We start from the raw sequence: 25,104 nt of genomic DNA on the forward strand, positions 1-25,104 counted from the left end.
CCTGGCTTCTGTTACTCTGTAGCATTTAGCACTTCAGCACTATTTTACTTTGTTGCTTACTTGTAATTGCGTACACATCCTGGGCCATCACCCCCAGAAGATTACCAAAGCTTCTGACAAGTGGCCCAGCATTAATCTCTGGTAGTATCGTAAAATGCTGCTGGGGTACCAGCCCAGGATCAAAGTTCTACATCTGAAAAATCAACCCTCTCAAATTTAGAGTAACATACTCTGGACACATTATGTTTCAAAATTACTAATATCATGACAAATGTCTACCTTGCTTTCGCTCCACTTTAAGAAAACGAATATCAAGCCCTTTCCTGACTTACCACACACTTAAATTTTGCAGCAATCGTTTACATCTTACAAAAGAATAACTCTGAAGCAGTTTCCAGTTGCATTCTGATTTACTGCACCCCCTCCCCCCCCAAAAAAAAGGAAAAAAAAGAATAAATTAGTCTTGGAGCACCTGGGTGGCTCAGTCATTTAAGCAGTCAACTCTTGATTTCAGCTCAGGTCATGATCTCGCAGTTCATGAATTCAAGCTCTCTCGATCTCTGTGCTGTAAGCTTTGGGTTCTCTGTCTCCCTCTCTCTCTGTCCCTGCCCTGCTTGTGCTCACTCTCACTTTCAAAAATAAATAAGCTTTAAAAAATTGAGAAGTCTTGTATGTAATTTACAACACACACACACACACACACACACACACACACACACACACACACTCTCTCTCTCTCTCTCTCTCTCTCTCTCTCTCTCTCTCCCAATCCCTCTTCGGGAATAGATCTATAGCCAAATCAAAGGAAGATTTCGGAAGGTGACCAATTGAGAGCTTACAGTTCACAGTTTCTCTTTCAGGACTGAAGTGGGCCCAGTGTTACATCCTTCTTTTTCAAAAGTTGTAGAAACCGATTTTTATAATATTTGCTTATTTCCTTTTCCCCATTTTCATGATCATCTAGAAGGCCAGAACTTACATTAATGAGTTCTAACTGGGAAGGGCTCCTTGGGCCTTTGAACAAATAGAAGGTTGCTCCAAATAGAAATGTAGCTACTGAGCCAGCTACGGACATAATTTCTGATACAAGCAGCTTGCGTCCATTCAGGGTCAGGGATAATTACAGCACAGCTAATCAGGGGTGCCCAAAACCGGCACCCCAACTCTGAGGAACCACAGGCAAAAGAGCCTCTGTGAGTCATCTGGAAGGCGGTGGAGAAGCCCCCCCCCCCCCCCCCCCCCCCCGGCTTATGGCATGCTCACAAATAAAGGGGAGATTCTAGACAAAACCTCAGACATTTCCTGTGGAGCCTAAGAGAAGGCTGAGATGGGAGGCAGGAAACACAAAGAAAACCAAGGAATGAGGCTTGACACATGTGGACCCGTGTGAAGATGCCAGGGCCCTCCACTCTTACTCCCTGCATGGGGCTCCAACTGTGTACAAGCCCTTTCTTAGCCCTCCCCCCACCCCCACCCCACGACGGAGCACGCAAAGCTTAGGGGGAGTTAAAAAAATGCTCAGCTAGCATGTAAGAGGAAAATGATAATTTTTTTCATGTGTTTTCTCCTAAAGCTGGAGAAGAACTTCAGCTTTGCCAGTGTTTCTCCTAGAGACTGCCACTGGCGCCCTCACGTGGTGTGTAAGTACATACAACTTTGTGCTGTCTCAAGCATGGAACAGTGGTGCCCTCACGCATACACTGACTTTGGCATATTGTAACTCATTGCTTGATACGTGTGCCCCCAACTGAGTGGTCTTGTGCATTATATGACTAAGTTTTTAACTAAACCATCCCTCACCAAGTGGACAACAGGTTTTTAAAAAAATTCCTGCATAGAAACAGATGGAAAACATGACAAATAAGAACATGTCACAGCTGGCACATCTTACCCCAAGTAATGAAAATCTAGTCACATCTGACAACAGCAATCATCATTCTAATCAAAAGTATCTGACATGCTCAAAGAGACAGATGAAATATGGAATTATACTTGCTATTGTTCATGATGAATTCTGCCTTGAGGTATTAGCTAATGGGAACATGAAGTCTTTGCTCTTGGCAAGACAATAAATGAGTTACTGTGGGGAAAACAGAACAGTGCCTGGCATATAATAAGAACCCCATGATTGGTAGCTGTTGTTATTTTTAAATGTTGTCTTTTCATCTTTACTGCCTTTAAATTATTTTAAAAATATTTAATATACTTTTATAATTACTAAATATATGTATGGATATCTAGTAGTATAGTTACATATCATTAAATACATATCATTAAATTTGTTGGGAGTGCATACTCAAGAAATTGTCATATTCTTTAAAATAAGTTTTTAAAATGTTTTTTCTTTTTGAGAGTAAGAGAGAGCGAGCGCGTGCACAAACGGGAGAGGCAGAGAAGGAGACAGAATCCCAAGCAGGCTCTGAGCTGTCAGCGCAGATCCTGAGGTAGGGCTCCAACTCACAACCTGGGAGATCATGACCTGAGCTGAAGTGGGACACTTAACAGACTGAGCCAGCCAGGTGCCCCTCAAAAAATGGTCTTTAACTGATGGTTTGGAGAAGGCTACTCTAGACAGTTTTCAAGGGAAATAAGTGGTGTCTGTCTCCTCTTACCTGTCTTCCCTGAAGATAAAAGCAACTCAGCTCATTCAATACACGTATTCCCTTCCCTACACCAAACAGTTCTGGAATTCAGAAAATCTAAGGACGGGCCATGTGCACAATAGGAAGTGAGTACCAGAAAGGTGGAAATCCCACTTTGGGTTAAATCCCATGGTTGATTTTACACAAGGCTTAAACGAGCACAGGATGTGCTTTCTTCCTCCCTCCTTTCTTCCAGCCGAAGGAGGACCACTCCCGTTGGGCCATCAGAGAGTTGCCATACTCTTCTCATTCCCCACTCTAAGCTACTATATGGTTGATATCCATAGTTTCTGGCCAGTTTTCAAGGTATCACAACGAAGATGATAATTCAGAGTCTAAAGGATGTGTTTCAGGCATTTCATCCACAGTGCTTGACTGAAATCCCCAGTACTGATGCTCAGGGTAACACAGCCAAGGGAGAAAAGCTAATGACCAAGCACATGCAGGAGATTGGAGGAACTTCATGAACGTCATTGCCAGCGCCCAGCCTCTGGTGCTGTGTGCTCGGCATCATGCCCTTGCAGCATACTTTATGTTTTACCATACCTCTTTTTGACTAAGTTACTAAGATGTTGTGTGCCCCAGAAGGAAAGAATGCTTAATTTCATGTACTTAAATGAGCACTGCTTCCTCCTCAGGATCTGACTACATGAAATGCTGATTTCTTGGTTTCAATTCCTCATTTTATGAGACAGTAAGATGCGGGATACACTTGTAAGTTTGGTTTTTGTTTCTGAATGGCAATTTAGTCCCTTTATAAAATTTTTATTTAAAAAATTTTTAATTAACAATTCTTTATTCAAGTATAATTCACATACACAAACACATTATATTTGTTTCAGATGTATACTATAACGATTCAACAATTCTACACATTACTCAGTGCTCATCAAGATAAGTGTACTCTTAATCCTCTTTATTTCACCCATTCTCCCTACCCACTCCCCTCTGGTGGAGCCACCAGTTTATTCTTTGTACTTGAGTCTTTTGTTTGTTTCTTTGTTGCTTGTTCATTTGTTTTCTTAAATTCCACACGAGTGAAATCATAGGGTATCTGTTTTGCTCTGACTGACTTACTTCACTTAGCATAATACCCTCTAGGTCCGTCCATGCTGTTGCAAATGTCAAGGTCTCATTCTTTTTTATGGCTGAGTAGTATTTGCTTGTATATGTATATACCACAGCTTCTTGATCCATTCATCTGTCGACGGAGACTTGGGCTGCTTTCGTATCTTGGCTATTGTAAATAACACGGCAATAAACATAGGGAAGCATGTATTTTTTCAAATTTTTCAAATTCATGATTTCATTTTCTTTGGGTAAATACCCAGTACCGGAGTTACTGGATCATATGGGAATTCTATTTTTAATTTTTTGAGGAACCTCTATACTGTTTTCCACAGTGGCTTCCCCAGTGTACATTCCCACCAACAGTGCATGGGGGTTCTTTTTTCTTCACATCCTCACCAACACTTGCTATGTTTCTGTTCCATTTTATTTGTTTTCATTCTGTCCCATGTTAAAAACACTACTAAATAAGCAGTAATTTCTGACAGCTGAGACATACAAAGTTTGTGACAGTTTTGGCTAAGTTGTGTTTATTTTATTCTAGACTCAAAAACTAGCTCAGGAATGTTCTCAAATTATTAATACATCAAAAACCTCTCCCTAAATTAGGTTACAGTAAAAACATAAGTAATGTGAAATAATATTGAAATGTGCTACAAACTCCACTATTAGAACAGATAATATTAACTGAGCACTTACGACATGTGAGGCACAATAACACTTTTCATATTTTTAACTCATTTAGTTCAAACAACCCTATGAGGTAGGAGCTAGTATCCCCCACATGGAACAGGGGCATTGAGAGGTCAACTCACTTGCATGAGGTAACTAACATCTAGTAAGTGGAGCAACAGGATTTAAACTGAGACACACATTGTTATTCAGAAGGCTTTTTCTTCCGGCCATGGTTTCATGCCAACACTGGTTTTTCTAGAAGTTAGCAAGAAAAAGTGGATTCTAAGGACATTAAGATGATACACCATTTCATTTCCATTCTGTCTTTCACCAGAGTGAGAGCTGTTACCCAGTTTCTGGGCTGATGGGAAAGAGCACTAAATAACTTCTACATCAAACGAGAAATCATAATAGAAATGAGAAGATATTTAGTACTAAATTGTACCCACCATTAGGAGTTATTCCTCCTTTATTTCAGCCTTTTCCAAGGAGGTTTCCCTGACACGTGTCGCAACAGCTAATGGCTAAAGAGGCAGCCTGTCTCAAGATGCCAGATTTGCCTGGGTTGACTCCAAGCTTTACACTTTACATCACCATGCCTCAATTTCTTCATCAGTAAAATAAAGAGAATGATAATACACATGTACACGTTATCAGGTTCAATGAATCAAAACTGGGCAAAGGACTGAGATCAGATCGCATCTGGCACACGAATGCTGAGTATTGTATTAAAAAAAAAAACAGAAAGGAAGGAAGAAGAAGGATTCTCAAGAGGTTACCGCTCTTGCCAATGTTCTTCCCATCTAAAGTTGTGAGGAAATCAAATTACAAGTGAAACAAGGAAACATTTCCATCTCAGCACCATTTATTTTCCTTTAGCCTTAAGACGTGCCACGGTGGGAAAAATCTGTTGGCGAACCAAGCTGGAGTTGCACTCCTGGCCACTATGGATATCTTGGACAGACCTGGTCTTGAGGAAAACCAACCCCCCGAGGAGAGAACTGTAAAGTCACTCTAACTGACATCAGCCTCGTTGTAAAGTTACCCTTCTTAATCACTGGCAAGAGTTCTTGTCCCTGGAACCAAGAGATAAGAGTTTTGAGAGAAACCACTGCACTCCTGCTTCAGAAAATCTAAGGAGATAAAGAGAAAGGTTATGTTTTCTTGACTTGCACAAAAACAAAGACCTTAACTAAGGAGGGAAAGTTTAGCATAATAAAGACAAGGAGAAAAATAGAGGGTTCCTCCTCTTGTTTTTTATAGCTGACATCACTACAGAAAGCAGACTGCCAAATGATGGCCAAATATTCCAGAAAGGCTGCCACTGTGGAACCACAAGCTACCTTCATTTAAGGCTCTGTGGCATGACGGAGTCCTTCTTACAGAAAACAAATGAAAAGAATGGCATATCTTCCGTGCAGAGAGTTGAAATAGCCCCTTCTCATTTCCCTTTTACCTCTCCCCATCCCAATCCGATTCTACTTGCCTTGAATTCCCACAGTAACGTCCTATCCTCCATTGAGAAAGATAATCAGGTTTCTCTCCCCTGCTGATGAGCTTGGCCACGGTGTGGACACAGCCATCTTCTGTTCTTGTAATTGGACCCTGAACTAACAGATACTGAAACCACATTCTCTGACTTGTTTTGACTAAATTAAACACCAGAAGGGTGCTCCTAAGGAAATAGACTTGGAATGCATGTATCCACAGTCTAGTCTTCAGCCAGAAACGATCTGTTCCAAACAGGCAGTCAGATGTAGGGGGAAAATGTCCTGGTTGTTGCCACAATGCCCTATATACCACCTCCAGAACTTGGAGAAGAACAGGAGCTTGTTGATACGAAGGCTCTAAGATGCCCCCAAGAGTGAACTTTTTCTCCCTCCTCGGAGAAGTCACCTAGTATTCTCTTCTTTTTACCTCATTCCTAGGACAACCATGTACTTGGGAACTGAAAAGCAAAAGCGTTTGGAAAAGTTACGCTTTCACTTGCAAGGGACACAGTATGGTAAATAAAGACTGCCTAACACCTCTCAAAGCAAAGGAAGCCTAGTAATGGTGATTAGTTCCTAGAAACCTTGATCTGGTGAATTAAAATGCCTGCAGTGGGAGGCAGGCAGGAGGCTGCTGAACAACGTGTTGCCCTCAAAAAGCTTACAGCATCTTTCCCAAGAGACAATCTTTTGAGATCGTCCTTTGGAAATGCTGGCATTTTAGATTCTCTTCTATCCTTGCCACCCACCCTATGATCCCAAATAATCAGAGGCACAGGAATGCCAGGAGGCTTGCACACTGCCACAGAGTTACCTATTTCCTGCCTGCCTGTCTGCGGGATCACAGCTCCTAACATGTAAACCACTCAATGTGATCCTGGCACAGGAAACTTCCACCCTGAACTCATCGCAGAAAATAGCCTTCTCTAGATCATACCCACTTCACCAGAGACCTCAAAATTTCTCAGGGGCGCCTGGGTGGCTCAGTCGGTTGAGCAAACGACTCATGATCTCGCGGTCCGTGAGTTCAAGCCCCGCGTCAGGATCTGTGCTGACAGCTCAGAGCCTGGAGCCTGTTTCAGATTCTGTGCCTCCCTCTCTCTGACCCTCCCCCGTTCATGCTCTCTCTCTGTCTCAAAAATAAATAAACGTTAAAAAAAATTTTTTTTAAATCTCTTCCATATTCCTTAAAAAAGAAATGGTTTCTTCACTATATCGCTAAACTCTCCATTTAAAAAACTGGATTACTATTTTGCACAGAACACAATAATTCAACCACATCCCTTCCACTTCTTCAGGCTAAACTACTGCAGACCAGAACGCTTTGAAACTCTGTCATTTGTATCTCTTTTAAGTTTTGTGGCTTCTTTCAAACATTGCTTCTTTAGCTCCCAACATATTCCTGGATTTGTGGATGGAATCTGAAATTCATTTGTGGTTTTCTATAAGGCGCTGCCGTCAACAACTCAGCAAGCACTGGAGGAGACAATACTCCTTCGGTAAATGCGTCATGGAAGCCAGGAGAGGCAAAACATAGTGGACGTGATTTTCTCCACCAAATTTTCTTTAAGCGTGTTTTAAAACAGGAGGATTAATTTGACTTCTTTGGCTAAAAAGATCGCCTGTACCAATAGGATAAAATAATTTTCTGTGAACTGGCATGAGGGATGGATTAAAGTTGCCTTAAAACTTTCATACCAATTAGGAGCACCTGGGTGGCTCAGGTGGTGAAGCATCCGACTCTTGATTTCGGCTCAGGTTATGATCTCACGGTCGTGAGACGGAGGCGCATACAGGGCTCCGCACTGAGTGTGGGGCCTGCTTCAGATTCCCTCTCTCCCCCTCCCTGGCTTGCTTGCACACTGTCACTCAAAAATAAAAAAATAAAAAAAATTTTTATCCCCATCAGTGATTATCTGTAGGAAGGAAAAAAAAAATAATCTTATTGCTACCCAGCTGCCCAGATGGCACTCAGTATAAGAAATGTCATCATCACGGGGCGCCTGGGTGGTGCAGTCGGTTAAGCGTCCGACTTCAGCCAGGTCATGATCTCGCGGTCCGTGAGTTCGAGCCCCGCGTCAGGCTCTGGGCTGATGGCTCGGAGCCTGGAGCCTGTTTCCGATTCTGTGTCTCCCTCTCTCTCTGCCCCTCCCCCGTTCATGCTCTGTCTCTCTCTGTCCCAAAAATAAATAAACGTTGGGAAAAAAAAATTAAAAAATTTAAAAAAAAATAAAAAAAAGAAATGTCATCATCTGTAAACTTTAGTAGGACATTTTAGATTTTCTTCAACCTCCGAGTAAGATGAAGGTGATATTAGACACAAAAGTAGTTTTCTGGAAATGGTCATTTTGGCTTTACAAAGTTGATTGGAGGTGAGAATTCAAGGAAGGAGAAATTAGTCACATGCATCACGTGCTACAGAAAGCCCATGTGTCTTCCTTTTGTCACCCTCAATGCCTGTCAACTCTCTGTCTGCACCTGAAATAATGATGCCACCATTTATCCTGTTGTCCCACTTCTTGCTTCCAATGGTATTTGCCCATTTTTTTCATCCTTATCTTTCTTGGCCCTATCATATCTCTCTGTGCCCATGGCAGAGCTACTGAACCTCACTGGGGCTCCCGTCTTCTTGAAACTTCTTTGGGCTGGAAATTCCTAATATCTAAGCCTCCCTAGGATATGCTCCTGAGCTCCAAACCTTTATTTCTAACTCCCTACAAAACACTTCTACCTGGAAGTTTAGAATACCCAGAACTCACCATTTCTGCCCACCCCCTCACCTTCCAACCTGTGCCTGACCCAGCGCTTCATCTTCAAGGACGAGCACCCAGTGGCTGAAACCTGGCATCTCGCCTCCTCCCTGCCCCATGCACTAGGTCATCTGGTCCTATCTACTGCATGTCTCACCTTATCTCTTCTGAGCCTGCCCCTTGCGCCAATCACAGCCTTATTTCAAGCTTTCATCATTTCTCCCTCATGTTTCTGCATGAGCCAGTCTCCTCAGTGTCCCAGGTTTGCTCCTGAGCCTTCCCAAGTCAGCCTTCCCACTGCCATCATGGTCTTGATTCCATCATACCCTTGTCTAATGTCATTTGGTTCAAATTCCAGCTTATCAGGGCATTAAATGGCTCTTGTGTATGAACCCTGCTTGTTGTTTCTGTCTTATCACCCTCCAAAGGATCACAGGTGCCTCAGGACACTAGAAGACATGCATCATGTGCTCTCATGCCAACCTGTCTTTGCATATGCATGTTCCCGGTAGAAATCTCCCCTTTCTCGTATTTGCTTGGTCAATTCGTATTCACTTTCTTAAACGACAGCTCGAATGTCACTTTCTCCAGGAAGCATCCCTCAACTGACCCATTCCTTCTCCTCTGTTGTTCCCGAAACCACTGGTAACCCCCCTGAGTTAGGCTTCCATATAACCTGGATTTTTTAAATCTTTCTCTTAAAACTCACTGCAGTGAGTTGCTGCCGGTTAGTGACCCTTTCTCCCTCCTCAGCTCAGCTCCAGGAGGACTGGAACCTCACTGGGTTCACCTCCTAATCCCCAAGGCAGACTCAGTGCTCAAGACATGTTCGGCAGGTAAAGGAACAGACTCACAGGCAACAAGGGGCGGATCCACCTGGTCTCCTGCAGGGGATTTGTCCTGCACCCTATGCTATCAATATCTTTTCTACGTGCCACCGTATTTGAGTTAAGGGATGTCTTCTAAATGGCTCCTTTTAAGCAGTATGGCTGGTGTGCCCTGCTAGCAAATAGTTCATTCAGAGTAGAAACTCAAGTCCTGATAATGGCCTTCAAAGTCCTACTGGAGGATTCCCTCCCCCCATTCTCATCGCCTTTCTGACATTTCCTGCAACCCAGACTTCGTTCTCTCTACTCTAGCCACATGAGCCTCCTTGGTGATTCTGGAGAACACCAGGCCTATTCCTGCCTCAGGGGCCTTGCAGATGTCTAGAATGTCAGAGAGCTCTTCCTCCAAGTAACTGCACTTTTCAGTCTGTGCCCAAACGTCACCTCAGTGGCACCTTCTTTAACCACCCATGCACCTCACGCTTCCTGTATTCCTGCATCTCTGCTTTGCTTTTCTCCATAGCATTTGTTATCTGCCATGGGATACATTGTACTATTTGTCTCCTTCAATGGATGTAAGTTCCGGGAAGGTAAGGATTCTAGTCAGGTTTATTCCTTGAGGAATCCTCAGCATCTAGTTCCCGGTATGCAGCAAGTGCTTATTGGTTTACCTGGCCCAGCAAGTCATGGTTTTCAAGCTTTTAAAAAGCAGTGCAATCCACAACATGACCGGCAGCCTAATTTAAAAACGAGCAAAGGACTCAAATATAGAACAAATAAATATTGAACAAAGAACACTTGATGTTTCTTTTAATAAGACATATCTGTCCAACAAGCACATAAGATGTTCAACGTCAATAATCATAGGGCAAAAAAAGCCACAATGAGATACCATGTCACATCCATTAGAATGGCTACTTAAAAACAAAACAAAACAAAACAAAAAACAACAAAAACACCAGAAATCAACAAACATTGGTAAGGATATGGAGAAACTGGAACTCTTGTGCATTACTAGTGGGAATGTAAAATGGTGTAGTGCTGTGGGAAACAGTATGGCCATTCCTCAAAAAATTAAATAGAATTACCTTATCATCCAGCAGTTCCACTCTGCGCAGATAGGCAAAAGAACTGAAATCAGGGACTGACAGTTATCTGCCAACCCATGTTTATAGCAGTATTATTCATAAGAGTCAAAAGATAGGAGCAAGTGTCCACTGATGGTCAAATTAATAAACAAAATGGTTTACTGTTATACGAACAGTGGAATACTATTCAGCCTTTTTTTTTCTTAAAGTTTATTTATTTTGAGAAAGACAGAGACAGAGAGAAAGGCAGAGGGAATCCAAAGCAGCTTCACACTGTCAGTGCTGAGCCAGACACGAGGATCGGTCTCCTGAACTATGAGATCATGACCTGAGCCGAAATCAAGAGTGGAACGGTTAACTGACTGAGCCACCCAGGCACCCCTCAGAATTTTATTCTCTATTAAGACTGAATAAGAGGGGCACCTGGGTGGCTCAGTCAGTTAAGCATTCCACTCTTGATTTCGGCTGAGGTCATGATCTCATGGCTCATGAGTTCAAGCCCCACATCAGGCTCCACCTGACAGTATGGAGCCTGCTTGGGATTCTCTCTCTCTGCACTTTCCCCACTTATGGGCTCTCTCTCTCTCCCAAAATAAATAAATAAACTTTAAAAAAAAAAAAGAATAAAATTCTGACACATTCTACAACATGGATGAACCTTGAAGACATTATAAGTGAAATAAAGCAGACACAAAGTGACAAATATTGTATGATTCCACTTACATGAGATACCTAGAGTAGTCAAATTTATACAAACAAAAAGTAGAATGGTAGTTGCCAGGGGCAGTGGGTGGGGAGGAATGGGGGTTAGGGCTCAATGGGTAGAGAGCTTCAATTTCAGAAAAAGCTCTGGAGATGGATGGTAGTAATGGTAAGAATGTATTTAATGCCACTAAACTGGACAGCTAAAAAAAAATGGTAAAATGGTGAATTTTATGTTGTGTATATTTTCCCACAATTAAAAAAAAGGCAGCACATCTCTTGCCTGAAACTCTAATAAATATTAAAGCCTAATATGTATGGCAGCTGGAAGTAAAGCTGCTGTAGCTGAAGCAGAAATAGAAGGGACGGGATGTGTCCACTCTGCTTGGCACCTCTGTGCTGCCTCCTAGAACGTGGACCCCAGAGGTTCAGGACCGTCTCAGGGGAGGTTCGTGGCTGCATCCTAAAGTGCTTATGCACTGGTTTCACTGTTCTCAAGGAAAGGAAGTTAAAAAGCTACTCCTGGCTCCATTTCTGGGAGGAACTTAGCACCAAGGGAAAATGACATCATCAACTGGTCTTGGGCCAAATGTCAACGCTGACTCATTTTTTTTTTTAAATTTTTTTAATGTTTATTCATTTATGAAAGAGAGAGACAGAGTACAAGTGGTGCAGGGGCAGAGAGAGAGGGAGACAACAGAATCCGAAGCAGGTTCCAGGCTCTGTGCTGTCAACACAGAGCCCGATGTATAGTGCTTGAGCTCACGAACCAGAAGATCATGACCTGAGTCGAAGTGGAACATTTAACCCACTGAACCACCCAGGCACCCCTCCATGCGGACTAATTTTTACAGAATCACTTCACATCTCAGTGGCAGGGGAGACTATCAGGGGAGAAAGAGCAACATTAAGTCACTGGCACCCATGTCTTGCTATCATTAATATCTCACATTCTCTGAGCACTTTTCCATAATAACTCATCTTCAAAACAATCCTATCGCATAGGTATGAAGGAAAATTGTGTGATTGCCAATTTACAAATGGGTAAAGGTACAAATTCAGTGGACATTATCCACGGAGAATCACAGAAGTGGGACTGACTACAGGACAACTGCTCACATATATCAAGGATTTATTAATTAAGACTCTGGCTCAACATTTCCATGGACAATTGATTTCATACTTCTAATCAGTCTCTTTCCTACCATACTTGGTGGTACTAACTATTACTACTCCTTTTTATAGAAAACTAAGGCTCAAAGAATAAATATCCTAAAATTAAATGGTTTAATAAGTGACAGACTGGGATGGACCACTCTGAACCATACCGCTCCAGAGCCTGTGCCCTTAACCATTATTATTCTTTACTGCCCATCTGAGTCCTGGACTTTGGCTCTTTGGGAAAAGCCCCATCAGTGCTTCCTTCAGCCTTGAACACAAGAATTGCTGATGAGACTCCATGGGTCACTGTGTTTCAACTCTAAGTTGAACTAGTATGAACAAAATAAATCAGTAGTCTTAGTCCGTAAGTGTAAATGCAACAGGATGCTGTTGCTGACCCTGAGAAGAGATTCCTAGTTCCTTTAAAATCCTATAAAAATGTATATACAAAAATATCCTTGAGTATTAGAAGAAAAAGTCACATTTGGATCATCTCATTCAATGTTTCTTTTCTGTAAGCTAAATAATGTGCTGATGGACAGAGTACGGATTACTCCCTATACTTTTCTGAGGGTTTCTTCAGAACTTTCTGAGGGGCTGCCTGGGTGGCTCAGTTGGTTAAGCATCCAACTTTTGGTCTCAGTGCAGGTCTTGATCTCAGGGTTGTGAGTTCAATCAAGCGCTGCACGGAGCCTACTTAACAAAAAGAAAAGAAAGAATTTTCTGAGGGTATCTGCTTTATTCTCTAGAAACTGAAGAAAGGAGAGACACTTTGTGGTTTGTCAATAGGGCATTCAGTCTACAGGGCTGCCCCATGGGATGCAAGGGCTTTAGGCCAATTAAAACAAGTACTAATTTGGAAGAGCATCAGGGAGGGGCTCCCACTGGACAACGCTAACAGACAGGCAAGGGGAAGAAGGGAGCAAAGCCATGGCAGGGCTGTAAGCCAATGGCTAGGGTTACTCGCATCCCTCCACCCCACCTCCTTCACAAAAACCTTGAAGTGGCTCCTTTACAACCACCAAACATTATATACACTATTTCTGGCAACAAAGCCTAGAGATGATGTGGGTGTTTTATTTACTCTAAGCGTTAAGAACCTAATAAACACCAGCTCTTCACACATGTGTCACCTTTAGCTTTGTGCGATACCTGGAATACAGACCCACCAGCCCACTAACTCTGGGGACACTGCCTTTCTCTCTCCCACTATAGACAGGGATTCAGCTCAAGCGCCTCACAGTGGGGTCAGAATGCACAGGTTCTTCTCACCTGAGAACTGGGGGTGAAGGAGGGTCTTACCGAGTTCTCCTTCAGTTGCAGCCCTTCCCCATTGGGAAGGGAGGACCGTCTCTTAGTGGAGTTCCTGTTCGGGGTTGAGGTAATGGCCCCTGCTTTCTTCTTCACAGTGAGTACCTCACAGCTGGCTTGGTCTTCATTGTATGTGCTCTTCCCGGCATTGATAACCCTGGGGAAAGAGCCAGAGGAGTGGTCAGTGATTTCTGGAAAGCTCAGAGCTCAGTCTCAAGGGTCAGCCTGGGCGGTCTCCACAACGGACACAAAACTAAAGTTCTACCCAGTACACAGGACCCTATGGTCCTGGTATGTTCTGTGCCCGAGTAAACTAATTTTTCTACAAATGGAATGACACTAGCACACACTAAAACATTTACTAAAGCATTGTTTTGAACCCAGCTCACCTTCCCAGGTGTCTGACAGATGTAAGCAACCTCCCCCTCCTCCCAATCCATTTTAGTCAAAACACATGAGATAATCACTCTTTTGGCCATTAGAAAGAAGATAGATAGGCAGGCTGCTGGAGTTCTGTTGCATTTCTCCAAGTGATAAAGAGCAAAACCCATCATCAATCTTACAGAGAACAAGGCAGTGGAGGAATTTACAGCAAGCTGTAAAATCCAAGGGAACGGAGAACCACATTCCTTTACCGCTATGCCCACTTTTACTTTACACACAGAAAACTGAATGGATCAGAGGTTTATTCTTTTAAAAGTATCTTTAGTCCTTCATTTTTTTCTCCTGTGGAATAATGCTCATCACAAGGTGCCATTGCATTGGGCCCCCAGGCAGTCTGATTTGGACATGTGACCATATGATATTATAGCATGTTGATAATGCTTCGGCCCAATTACTAAATGTTTTAAGCATAGGAATGCATTAGAAGAACATGCCACATTTATATACACAATGGAATACTATGTGTCAATGAGAAGGAATGAAATCATGCTATTTGCAGCAACATGGATGGAACTGGAAGGTGTCAGGCTGAGTGAAATTAGAGAAGAACAGATATCATATGTTTTCACTCATATGTGGAACTTGAGAAACTTAACAGGAGTCATGGGGAAGGGGAAAAAATAGTTACAAACAGAGGGAGGGAGGCAAACCACAAAAGACTCTTCAATACAGAGAACAAACTGAGGGTGGATGGGGGCGCGAGAGGAGGGGAAAATAGGCAATAGGCATTGAGAAGGGCACTTGTTGGGAGGAACACTGGGTGTTGTATGTATGCGATGAACCAGGGGAATCTACCCCCAAAACCAGCAGCACACTTTACACACTGTATGTTAGCCAATTTGACAATAAGTAATATTTAAAAAAAAAAAAAAAAACAAGAAGAACATGCCACATCATTCATATACCTTTTCTGTATCAGGTAACTGCAGACTGAACTCTTGGGTTTCAGCATCATTTTCTTGTTAAGTAATTAATTAGCAGCTAAAATAGATCTCCCTAAAGAGAGCTCTCTTTAATTTGCCATTGGCTGGGTTTTCTTTTCAAAACTTCCACTGTGTCACAGTAGGTGACAGAGTGGGTGTGCAGAGAGGATACAGAATTCAGTGGCAAGAAAAACAAGATGCCTTTTAAGGTGAGACGGTTGGAGATCCACTCTGTCAGTGTGATCCATACACTACTGTATCAACTCCCTCCTAAGTATAGATAATCCTTTTCGAGTACTTTTCCTTTTACTTTTCAATCCTGAAATAATTATAGAATCAGAGTAAACTCCAAAAACAGTGCAGGAGAGTTTCATGCATCCTTCCCCTAACAATATTATTTCACAACTTACAGTGTAATATCAAAACAAGCAACTGACAATGATGAAATACTGTCAACCAGGCTGCCGACCTGATTCAAATGTAACCGTTTTTTTTTTTTTTTAAAATACCAAATGGCTCTTGGCACTGAAAACTGCATGGGTCTCCATAATGCACACACACCACAACCAAACAGGAAACAGAGTGCACATGTGGGGCCTGAGTGCCCCAAGATATAAGGGAGTGTGTTTCAAGCATCCTTCTGCCAAACCTTGAGACATGCTTCAGTTATTTTAACGTTTACTTTACATTTATTCTTTGGAGCACCTAGGTGGCTGAAATTAAGCATCCAGCTTCAGCTCAGGTCATGATCTCATGGTTCATGAGTTCAAGCCCTGCATCAGGCCCTATGCTAACAGCTCGGAGCCTGGAGCCTGTTCTGGACTCTCTCTGTCTCTCTCTGTCTCTCTCTCTCTCTCTGCCCCTCCCCCACTCATACTCTGACTCTGCCTCTCAAAAATAAACGTTAAACATTTTTTTAATAAAAAATTTTCTTTAAAAATACATCATTTTGAAAAAAAAACGCAATAATTTATAAGTTCATTCCCATCTGTTACACATGAAGACAGAAATGTTCATGATCTGTATATTCGGCATTAAAAGCCTTTTCTTTTCTTTTTAATTTACTGACATCACTTGATTGGAAGGAGAATTGTTTTTAATGACGCATCGTTTGCAATTACTTACATATACATGTTATAGGACAAAGACCGTAGCAGCCATCTTTTATCTCCCCTATTTCAAATTCCTGTATGAATCAAAACTGTTCCATAATTCTTATTGGGTTTATTATAAATTTCAATTTAAGCATGCTTTTTATAAACAAAAACCTACTTTCACTTATTTTACATACTACCCTTCTGTGTAAGGTTTTTAAAAAGTAGATTGCTGCTTACAGAGTTTGAAATTCACTGTCCTAGGGGCCTGCGTAAGGAGGTGGGGATCTGTGACGTCAAATCTGCCTCTTGTGTTTATGACACACACTTGCTGATGGAGGGATGGGGTCGGGAAAGATCAAGGCCTAGTTTTCTGCCACAGCTTCACTCTCTTTCCTTCAAAGAGGACATATTTTCATACGGTTTAAGTTAAAATGTAGTTTCATATGGTTTAAGGTACAAAGTGGCTACCTGCATGAAGACTATTAATTTGCCACACTTACCACATGAGCTAAGTAACTTACTCCAGGTTTCACAGCAAGGAGGTGCTGTAGCTGGAATGCACCATGAGGTCTCCTGTGACCCCGCCCCCTTCAACCCAACCTCTATGACACATGGGGACTTGCACCAGCCTGTGGTGGGCCGAGCTGAAGTGTGTGGGGAGGAACAGAATAAGCAGATGGGGTGAGCTCAGTACCAGGCCCGACAGAAACAGGAATAGGCTCCCTCTTCTCTAACTATTGGAGAAAGGGCCCAGAGGGAGGATGAAGGATGGATGGGTCAGATCTGCCCGTCTTGAGAGGGGTCCACATTTAGTCCAGAGGTTTGCAGCTGGCGAGCCTAGTACAAAACATGCTTTGTCTAGGGGCGCCCGAGTGGCTTAGTCGGTTGAGCATCTGACTCTTGGTTTCGGCTCAGGTCACGATCTCATGGGTTTTGAGTTCAAGCCCTGCATCAGGCTCCACGCTGATGGTACAGGGCCTGCTTGGGATTCTCGGTCTCTCAAAATAAATAAATAAACTTAAAAAAAAAAAAAAACTTTCACTAGAGTCAGTCTCTCAGATCTACCCTTGGAGAACCAAGTGAGGCAGAAGAAGCAGGTCTGAAATACCACACCTGCTTCTTCTCAGTCACTGGTAGTGACTTCCCAAGCAATATGTGTGGGGTGGACTATTTGCCGGATGGGGATGTTACACTCCTTGTGTCTCTCCCTTGAGCGTCTTCTCCAGGGAAAGCCGAAGTGGAGGTCTGGCTGGGAAAATCAATTCGCGACAAACATCCCCTCCGTCCTGTCCTCTGTACGATATCCTAGCTGCTATTTCCGGAACTTGGCATCACCTTGACCGTTGGCACCTCAACTTATGCTGTAGTCAAGTCTTTTTGTAACAAAAAAAGCATCACTGGTCTCCAATAGCTACGTTGCCAGGCTGACTCATCTGCCACTGCTGTTTTCTAACAGTCAACGAAGCTACTATAATTACACAAATCCTGACTCCTGGGTCATCTTGAAAGGGCTTTATCTCCTACCTCTCTTAGTGGATATTAAACTCCCAAGTCTTTGACCTAACTTCAGCAAGAAACCCTAGAAACTTTATTTTATGCATGAGAAGCCTGGGGCCCTGGAAGAGCCTGACATGCACAAGGTCACACAGCTAAATACAGCAGAGCTGCAAACACATTTGTGAGCTCCCAGCAATTTCTGCTTCAGCTCTCGGTTGTTTTATTTTCCTATTGTGTGTCTATTCTTATCGGCACTTGGTTCAGAGGCCTGTACTGTGATGACTCATCAAAGCCAGACTACTGTGACAGAACAATCACTGGTGGCCTTACTTTGCCATGTCACGTTGAGTACAGCTTATGAAAGACAGTAATGAGATACCAAAAAGTTAGAAATGTCAACCTGGTGGGAAGACAGCAACCCCAACCCTGGAAACTTCTTGGGTCAAATATCTGATTGTTATTCAGATGTTAAAGATTTAAAGCCACTGCCCTTTTTAAAAAACACAACTCTTGGGGTGCCTGGGTGGCTCAGTCGGTTGAGGGTCTGACTTCGGCTCAGGTCATGATCTCGTGGTTTGTGGGTTTGAGCCCCGAGTCGGGCTTTGTGTTGACAGCTCAGAGCATGCAGCCTGTTTCGGACTCTTTGTGTCTCTGTCTCTCTCTCTCTCTCTCTCTCTCTCTCTCTCTCTGCCCCTTCCCTGCTCACACGCTCTCTTGCTCTCAAAAATAAACAAACATCAACAAGAATTTTAAAAAACCACAACTCTTGGGGCACCTGGGTGGCGCAGTCGGTTAAGTGTCCGACTTCAGCCAGGTCACGATCCCGTGGTCCGTGAGTTCGAGCCCCGCGTCAGGCTCTGGGCTGATGGCTCAGAGCCTGGAGCCTGTTTCCGATTCTGTGTCTCCCTCTCTCTCTGCCCCTCCCCCATTCATGCTCTGTCTCTTTCTGTCCCAAAAAATAAATAAACGTTGAAAAAAAAAAATTAAAAAAAAAAAACCACAACTCTTGTCCCCTATTTTATACTATTTCAAACTCCCTACTCCACACAGCTTTAGTGCAAAGACCCAATTCTTCTTAACTTACCTTGGCTTTAAAAAGCTTGGCCTCTCTCAACTTAAATATTGTTTACTAAATGTAAGTGAAACCTTCAATTCCTCTAAAAGTAAATTGGGAAAAACTCTTATTCTCAAGCTGAGGGGCTTCGCGATGTTAACAGATTCAATAATTTTATTTAATCTAAGCAGCCAGATTAGTAGCTACACTCACTTCTTGTCTTATGCTCCAGCAGGAAGTCGGCACTATCCTGAGATCAAGAGGAATGACTGTAAGATGTGCATTCTTTATCTAAACATGATGCTTATTCTGAAGACTTCAAAACAAAATGCTGGTGGACCATGAAATGTCCTATCTTTAGTGATGTCATTTTCCAGTTTCCTACAAGGAGGGAAAACATCTTCCTTGGAATTGAACTGGAGGCAATAAAGAATAGCCATTAAGAACATGGGCACTCTGCCTGCGAACACAGCACACGGCAGGTGCTCAAGAAATGTTTGCTCAGTGAGTGAATGAAACAGAAATCAAGTCCGCTACTTCTGAAATATGGCGTAATAATCGTATCCTACATTTGTTGAAAATGAGCTATGTGCCAGGGACTGATGTTAGCATTTTACATGTGATAATTAACTCATTTGAGCCTCTTGTCAGCTCTGTGAGTGAGCCACCACTGTTGTTCTTTGTAAAGGTAGGGCACGGCCGGTGTCCAGTCAACTCACTTAACTTCTACAAACCTCAGGTCCTGAGCAGTACGTCACGGATTAAATGAGAGTTGCTAAGTTACGTGTGTTGGGAGGGGGGGATTTCTGGTCATCCATAAAGAACTGGAAAAATTTGAAGTTAGGATTACAGTTCAGGTGGGAGGATGCTTGGGAGGATCTATGGGAAGAGTGGCTACTGTCTCTTCAAAAATCAAGAGTTTACACCCAGTTCTTTCATCTCATAGAAGATGCATTCGCCTTGGGAGAGACCTGTGACAAAATCCATCTTAGGACTTTGTCCACCTTCAGTTGAACCCAAACACCGAGATTTCTTCCCCTTGTATAAAACAGTTAAATGAGGAATTTTAAGGACTTGGACGTCAAAAATTCTATGCGTGTATCAGATACAGCTTGAAGCCATGACCTGAGTACCAGACATGATATAACCAAGAGACCACAGAAATAGAACCTGTTTTAAAAAAGCAAATGATTTTCTGTGCCACTGTCACACATTTAAGAAACCTGTTTTTTAGGGTGCCAGGGTGGCTCGGTGGATTAAGCATCGACTTTGGCTCAGGTCATGATCTTGTGGTTTGTGGGTCTGAGCCCCGCCCGCATCAGGGTCTATGCTAACAGCTCAGAGCCTGGACCTGCTTTGGATTCTGTCTCCCTCTCTCTCTGCCCCTCCCCCACTCACACCCTGTCTCTCTCCCCCTCAAAAATAAACATTTTAAAACATTTTTTAAAAAAAGAAAAGAAAAAGAAACCTGTTGTCCTTCTTTCTGCTTCTGAAGTACTCTGGTCATGGGGTACCTGGATGGCTCAGGCGGTTAAGTGTCCGACTTCAGCTCAGGTCACAATCTCTCAGTTCTCCAGTTTGAGCCCCACATCGGGTATGCTGCTGTCAGCCTGTCAGTGCAGAGCCTGCTTTGGATCTTTGGTCCCCTTCGCTCTGCCCCTCCCCCACTTGGACTCTCTCAAAAATAAGCATTTAAAAATTTGTTAAAAAAAAACATACTTCAGTCACAAATTTTTAAAAACAACTGAATTTCAGCAGTAAACTCCTGGTTTTAATCGCAGCCGTTTAATTATCAAGTTATCTGCCTTATCATCTGCTCAAAATCTTGACTACAAGGACACTTATGTGACTGTAGGACATAGAGAACCTATTACTAAATTCAGACAAGTAAGTACTCTCAAGTATACTCAAGTAGTGAGCCTTTGTCACAAAGGACACAGGCTCAGAGAAAAAGCAATGAAACCACTTGCAAAAGGATTGACAAAGACAATCAACAGAGAATAGTCACAAGTGACATTTTCTTTGAAGGATTCCATGCATCACGTCCCTCGCTAGCACTTGACGGCGTCACCTCATTCATTACCCACCTCCTCCCTGACCGTACACACGTGAGAAAGTGCGACAGGGACAATGGTCAGAAAGACCTAGCAACACCTGGCCTCTGCTGATTACTAGCCCTGGCTGCGTGTTCTCGGGCAAGTTACTTTTGCTCTCCAAAATGCCGAGAAGAGTCCTCTCCGATCACAGCACAGCGTGAGAAGTAAATGCCCCGCATGGCAAGTGCTTTACAGTTTCTGGCACACAGCGAGCACTCAGTGTATATTACTTATTAATATTAGATCAAATACAAAGCCAGCTGCTTCTTCTGTTAGGCCCGGGGGCTTTATCCAGTCCTGTAAGTTTGAGGAGACTCTCCTCCTCCCTCCCCTTTCTTTTAGTGTCCCTCCGCCTGCCTCAAGGACACATGGCCACCTCCAGGCATCCAGAGGCTTCAGGTGGCATCACATGACACTTTCCACAACAGGGACCTTGAGCAAGGCCGTCTGCTCCTCTGAGCCCTCTTCTCAACATTATTGCAACATTGAAGTCACACGTGACAGTGTTCTGTGCACAGGAGAGCCCTCGCATGGTCATGCCTGCACCACTTCTAGGCTCCCATCCACACCTGCCCACGGATGCCGTTTTGGGGCCCCCAGGCTCCTGGATTCAAGAGCTCAGGCCGCACACCCACAGAAAAAGACCGAATACAGGATTTGACTTGGTTGTTTGGTTATTATTATATTACATCATGGTTGTTTTGTTTTGTTTAGAGAGGGCACACACAAGCAGAGGTTAAGGACAGAGGAAGGGAGGGAGAGAGAAGGAGAGGGGGAAAAACAGAGAGAGAGAATATCTCAAGCAGGCTCCACACTCAGGGCAGAGCCTGATGCAGGGCTTATCCCACAACCCTGGGATCATGATCTGAGCCGAAATTAAGAGTCGACTGAGCTACCCAGGTGCCTCTATTGCTTTGTGGGGTTTTTCGGTTTGTTTTGCTTTAATGTTTATTTTTATTTTTGAGAGAGAGAGAGAGATCGCCCAAGCAGGGGAGGTATATCTTTATTTGAAATCTGAAGTGGGCTCCATGCTGAGAGCAGAGAGCCCTGATGCAGGGCTAGAACTCATGAACCATGAGATCACGACCTGAGCAAAAAGTCACTCAACTGACTGAGCCACCCAGGCACCAACCCCCTCCATTGCTTTTGCTTTTAAAGGAAATAATGGCCTGAACACTCTAGGCTAAAAAGTTTACACTAGTGTTAATACTGCTAAGCAGGCAGTAATTACACTGGCTAAGAAGGCAGAAGTAATTTATAAAGGACATCAGGTGTAGTGAGATATTGCTGATTCATATATAATTGAGAAGCAGACAGCAAAAGGCTGTAGGGGGAGGGGTGGGAAATGAATCATTTATGGAAGACTAAATACAACTATCGATTATTAAAATCCTCTTTTCTAGGTAACCTCCTAGGCAATGTTTCCTGTGACACTCAAGTGGTTACTGACCTCCCAGATAGGCAGGTAGGCTGGAATGTAAGGACAACTTAATTCCTAGCTCCAAGGTAGTTAATAATCACTCATTCTTGGTATACTGGAAAACCATGGCTCTGACCCGGAAGCTAAGCCTTTGATAATAGCCATCAGCGAAAAGAGCCAAAACATCCATGGAGAATAATAGCTTCTTCCAGAGAGTTCCAGCCACCTGCGGGTAGGAGGGAGAACAGGAGGTCATCTAAGCCCCTTCAGTTAAAAGTCAGTCAGGGGTTACCAGGCAGTGGAATTCTCTGGGGTGTTAGGCTCTCCTCACCTTTTGGAAGGTGACTACCAATACCTAGAGGAGGCAGCATGGTGAATGAAGATAAATCCAGGCGGGAAACGAGCACATACATGCACGTCTTCTCCATTAGACAACCTTACCTCTGGTTCCCAGGCTCTGTCTATGGGTAGGCAATGAAGGGACGTGACCAATCAAGCATTGCTAAATGGGGTCTCAAGAGCCACATTCAGCCCCCAGAGAGGTGATTATTTTTAAATTTTTGCCAACAAAATACTTTTTAAATGTTTGCTTACTTTTGAGAGAGAGAGAGAGAGAGAGAGAGAGAGAGAGAGAGAGAGAAGGTTCAAGTCAGGGAGGGGCAGAGAGCGAGGGAGACAGTCAGAAGCAAGCTCTGCACCATCAGTGCAGAGTCAAGTGCAGGGCTGATCTAACGATGGTGAGATCAAGACCTGAGTCGAAGCTGGATTCTTAACCAACTGAGCCACCCAGGCGCCCCATCCATAAAATATTTTTGAAAACGTAAACTAGTTGCCAGTATTAAAAAGTTGGGATATTTACATGAAAATCCTTATTTTCCTAATTCTCTTGAAAAACAGTACATCAGGTTTTACTCCTGTCCCAGTGTCTTCTGGCAACAATCAGAGACAGGACACCCCAGACCTCATTCCATCTACTGTGACATTTACGTCACCAGCCTGGCCCCATGGGCATTTGATTCTGCAACCCTGCATCCCGATCTCTGGGATTTGATAAGTAAACCAAGAAAATTGTTAGATAAACAGTATACGGATTAAAATCATTACTTGAAAATATTTACTATGGAACCAAGTAGGGTTAAACCAAGAAGACTAGGATGTGGTTTCCACTCTCAAGGAGCAGGCAGTCATCCGTAGTTGGGAGACCTCCTTACAAATAACTATCATTTGTTCAGATTGATGCCATACTCAAGGTGTGTGTCACAAAGGGACCTGAGCATACAGAAGCGGAGACACCTCTGTAACACAAGAGTCGGGAAAGTGTTACAGATGAGGTGGCATCTGAGCTCAGCCTTATGGAATGAAGGAGGAAATCAGAGAGCAGGAAAGGAAAGGCTCTCCGAGCAGAGGAACAGCCTGTAAAAGAGTGATGCAAACTTTATAAAGAGGGGCTGGGTATGACCTAAGTATAGGCTTGGTGAGGGTGCTACATCAGAACTAGACCGTAAAAGGGGTGCCTGGGTGGTTCAGTCAGTTAAGCGTCCCACTTCGGCTCAGGTTATGAGCTCATGGCTCATGAGTTCGAGCCCCACATTGGTCTCTGTGCTGACAGCTCAGAGCCTGGAGCCTGCTCCAGATTCCATCTCAGTCTCTCTCTGTCCCTCCCCTGCTTGGGCACTCTCTCTCATGCAAATATAAACATTTGAAAAAATAAAAAAATAAAAAAATAAAGAACTAGACCGTGAAATTCTATCAAGCTTTATCCTATAGAGCTTATGACCCATGGGATGAATCTAAAATTGTTTAAAGAAAGGATTCTTAAGATCAAAACTATTTTGGAAAACAGCAGTAGTGGTTTAATGGAGGACAGTTTATAGAGGATAAATGACAAAGGCAAAGTGATCACCCAGGGTCTCTTATAATAGTCCAGGTGACAAAGGGGTCGTGAATCAAGCACTGACTCTGGAAGGAAAAAAGGAGGGTTTCAGAGGAGCTGAAGCAATAGAGAATCCCAGGAGGACCTACTGGACAAAGGTCATGGAGGAGAAGGGAGCAAAGAGGAGGACTCAGGTTTCCACTGGCAGAATGAGCAGACGAGGTAAGCTGATTATGAACGGTGAGGAGAAAGTGAAACAAGTCTTGGGGGTGGGAAGTGCTGGAGGAGGAGATCATGACATTGGTTTTAGGTTAGTGAACACAAAATTCTTGGTACCAGACATTGCAAAGGCAGTGGCAGCCCACTTTGACTTAGCGGGCATCAGCAAACTATGGCTCGTGGGCCAAACCTGGCTCCCAAGCTAAGGATAACTTTTACATTTTTTTTTGTATGGTTGCCCAAGCTAAGAATGGTTTTTACATTTTTATGTATGTGAGGGGAAGGAAAAATCAAAGTGCTATTTTAAGACACATGAAAAGTATATGAAATTCAAATTTCAGTGTCAATAAAGTTTTATTGGAATACATCTATGCTCATTCATTTAAGTATATCGTGGCTTTCCAGGTACAATGGCAGTTCACAGTTTCTGCAGAGAGTGCCTGCAAAGTGTGTGTATGTGTGTGTGTGTATGTGTGTGTGTGTGTGTATATACAAAAAATGTGTGCTGACTCCTGAATTTAACTATTAGATTGAATGCTCTAAAATTGTTGTTGTAGGTCAAAAACAATCAAATACTGACCATTTTATGTCATTACATGTAATAAAGAAGTGAGCAAAGATATCAACTTGAATAGAATTTACTGTGCACCTTGGTGTTCATAGTCACATTAACTTTGGATATACTTTGCTGCTGGCATTTGGGGGCCATCATTAGCTTCTATCTCCCTCACCAAGATAATTAAAACTAAAGATTAACAAAACTCAAG

At 43.1% G+C, this 25,104-nt stretch overlaps 1 protein-coding gene across 3 annotated transcripts in view; it reads right to left on the reverse strand.

The window, feature by feature from the left end:
• The window catches only part of PPM1H (protein phosphatase, Mg2+/Mn2+ dependent 1H), a 262,452-nt gene that overhangs the window by 144,199 nt on the left and 93,149 nt on the right, over nucleotides 1-25,104 (reverse strand). For all 3 annotated transcript variants that reach the window (XM_047865360.1, XM_047865359.1, XM_047865361.1), the window contains exon 2: nucleotides 13,706-13,871. In XM_047865360.1, the coding sequence (XP_047721316.1) occupies nucleotides 13,706-13,871 (166 nt within the window). The remainder of the gene's footprint in view (nucleotides 1-13,705; nucleotides 13,872-25,104) is intronic.

The sequence above is a fragment of the Prionailurus viverrinus genome, chromosome B4 (assembly GCF_022837055.1).
Source record: "Prionailurus viverrinus isolate Anna chromosome B4, UM_Priviv_1.0, whole genome shotgun sequence".
Classification (NCBI taxonomy): Eukaryota; Metazoa; Chordata; class Mammalia; order Carnivora; family Felidae; genus Prionailurus; species Prionailurus viverrinus.